Raw genomic sequence first — 1624 nt, 5'->3', positions numbered from 1 at the left:
AGCTAGGAGGGAAGACTGAAAGAATTGGGCTTGTTGAGTTTGAAAAGGAGAGTGGACACGATAGCGGTTTTCAAAGATACCGAGAGAGAAAGGCATTGCCCTCTTTGGATGTGAATGGATTGGGCACCTCACGCCCTTGAGTCCATTAACTACCTCTGTCCTCCTGAGGTCCTGTGGCAACGCCCTTGTAGATGACACGGAGTCTCTGGCTTTTCCCCCTGCTAGGTGTTACGGGAAGCTCCACCGAGGCCAGGTTTCGTGGGGGAGGGACGTGTGGCAGGACGCCACCCACAGACGACGAGAGGAAGCCTTCTCCTCCATGCCTCTTTCACTTCCTTATTCCTCAGGCTGTAGATCATGGGGTTGGCCATGGGAATCACCAAGGTGTAGAGCACCGAGACCACCTTGTTCTGCTGGGCGGAATCGCTGGGCCGGGGCCGCAGGTACATGAAGATCAGCGTCCCGAAGAAGAGAGAGACGGCGGTGAGGTGGGAGGTGCAGGTGGAGAAGGTCTTGCGCCGGCCCTGAGGGGAGGGGATCCGGAGGATGGCCGTGAAGATGTAGAGGTAGGAGACCAGCGTGGTGAGGAAGGTGCTGATGCCGATAAGGCAGGCTGAGGCCAGGATGATCGCCTCATTGCGCCAGGTCTCGGCGCAGGCGAGCTTCACCAGGGGCGTGACGTCGCAGAAGAAATGGTCAACCCGGCGGGCCCCGCAGAAGGGCAGGCGGAACGTGCAGAGGGTCTGGACAAGGGAGTTGAGGAAGCCGCCGACATAAGAGCCGGCCAGGAGCCAGGCGCACACCCCTTCGGACATGGCCATGGTGTAGAGCAGCGGCTTGCAGACGGCCACAAAGCGGTCGTAGGCCATGGCAGCCAGCAGGCAACACTCGGTGGTCAGCATGCCGCCGAAGACGCAGAACTGCAGGGCGCACCCCAGGAAGGAGATGGCCCCGTCCCCCGTCATGAAGGTGTGCAGGGCCTTGGGGAGGACGGCGGAGGAGTAGCAGAGGTCCACGAAGGAGAGGTGGCTGAGGAAGAGGTACATGGGGGTGTGCAGGCGCGCGTCGAGGTGGATTACCAGCAGGAGGCCGCCGTTGCCCAACAGGATGGTGAAGTAGCTGAGCAAGAACAGCACAGAGAGCAGGGCTCGCAGCTCTGGGCTCGCGGTGAAACCCAGGAGGATGAATTCCATCACCGTAGTGTCATTTCCATCGCTCATACTTGGGATCTGCAGGGGAAAGGAGAGAGGAAAATATCACAGAGGGCTGGGACTCATCTCTGCTGACCCTAGAATAGAATCCTAGGACTGGAAGGGACCTTGAGAGTCATCGAGTCCAGTCCCCTGCCCTCATGGAAGGACTGAGCACCGTCTAGACCATCCCTGACAGGTGTGTGTCCAACCCACTCATAAATATCTCCAGGGATGGAGATTCCACAACCCCCCCAGGCAACTTAGTCCAGAGTTTCACCACCCGGACAGGCAGGAAGTTTTTCCTAATGTACAACCTCAATCTCCCTTGCCACAATTTAAGCCCATTGCTTCTTGGTCTGTCATCAGCGATGAAGGAGGATATTTTTTTTCTTCTTGCTCCTTGGACACCCTTTTAGATACCTGAAAACCAC

At 57.7% G+C, this 1624-nt stretch overlaps 1 protein-coding gene across 1 annotated transcript; it reads right to left on the bottom strand.

Annotated features, from left to right (window-relative positions):
• Positions 1-221: 221 nt before the first annotated feature.
• On the bottom strand, positions 222-1220 carry LOC102457117 (olfactory receptor OR9H1-like). The gene has a single exon (XM_006122756.2). It carries the CDS (start codon positions 1218-1220, stop codon positions 222-224), a length of 999 nt encoding a protein of 332 aa, XP_006122818.2.
• Positions 1221-1624: the final 404 nt, after the last annotated feature.

Source organism: Pelodiscus sinensis, chromosome 30, assembly GCF_049634645.1.
Source record: "Pelodiscus sinensis isolate JC-2024 chromosome 30, ASM4963464v1, whole genome shotgun sequence".
Lineage (NCBI taxonomy): Eukaryota > Metazoa > Chordata > Testudines > Trionychidae > Pelodiscus > Pelodiscus sinensis.
This window is presented reverse-complemented; position numbering and strand designations above follow the sequence as displayed.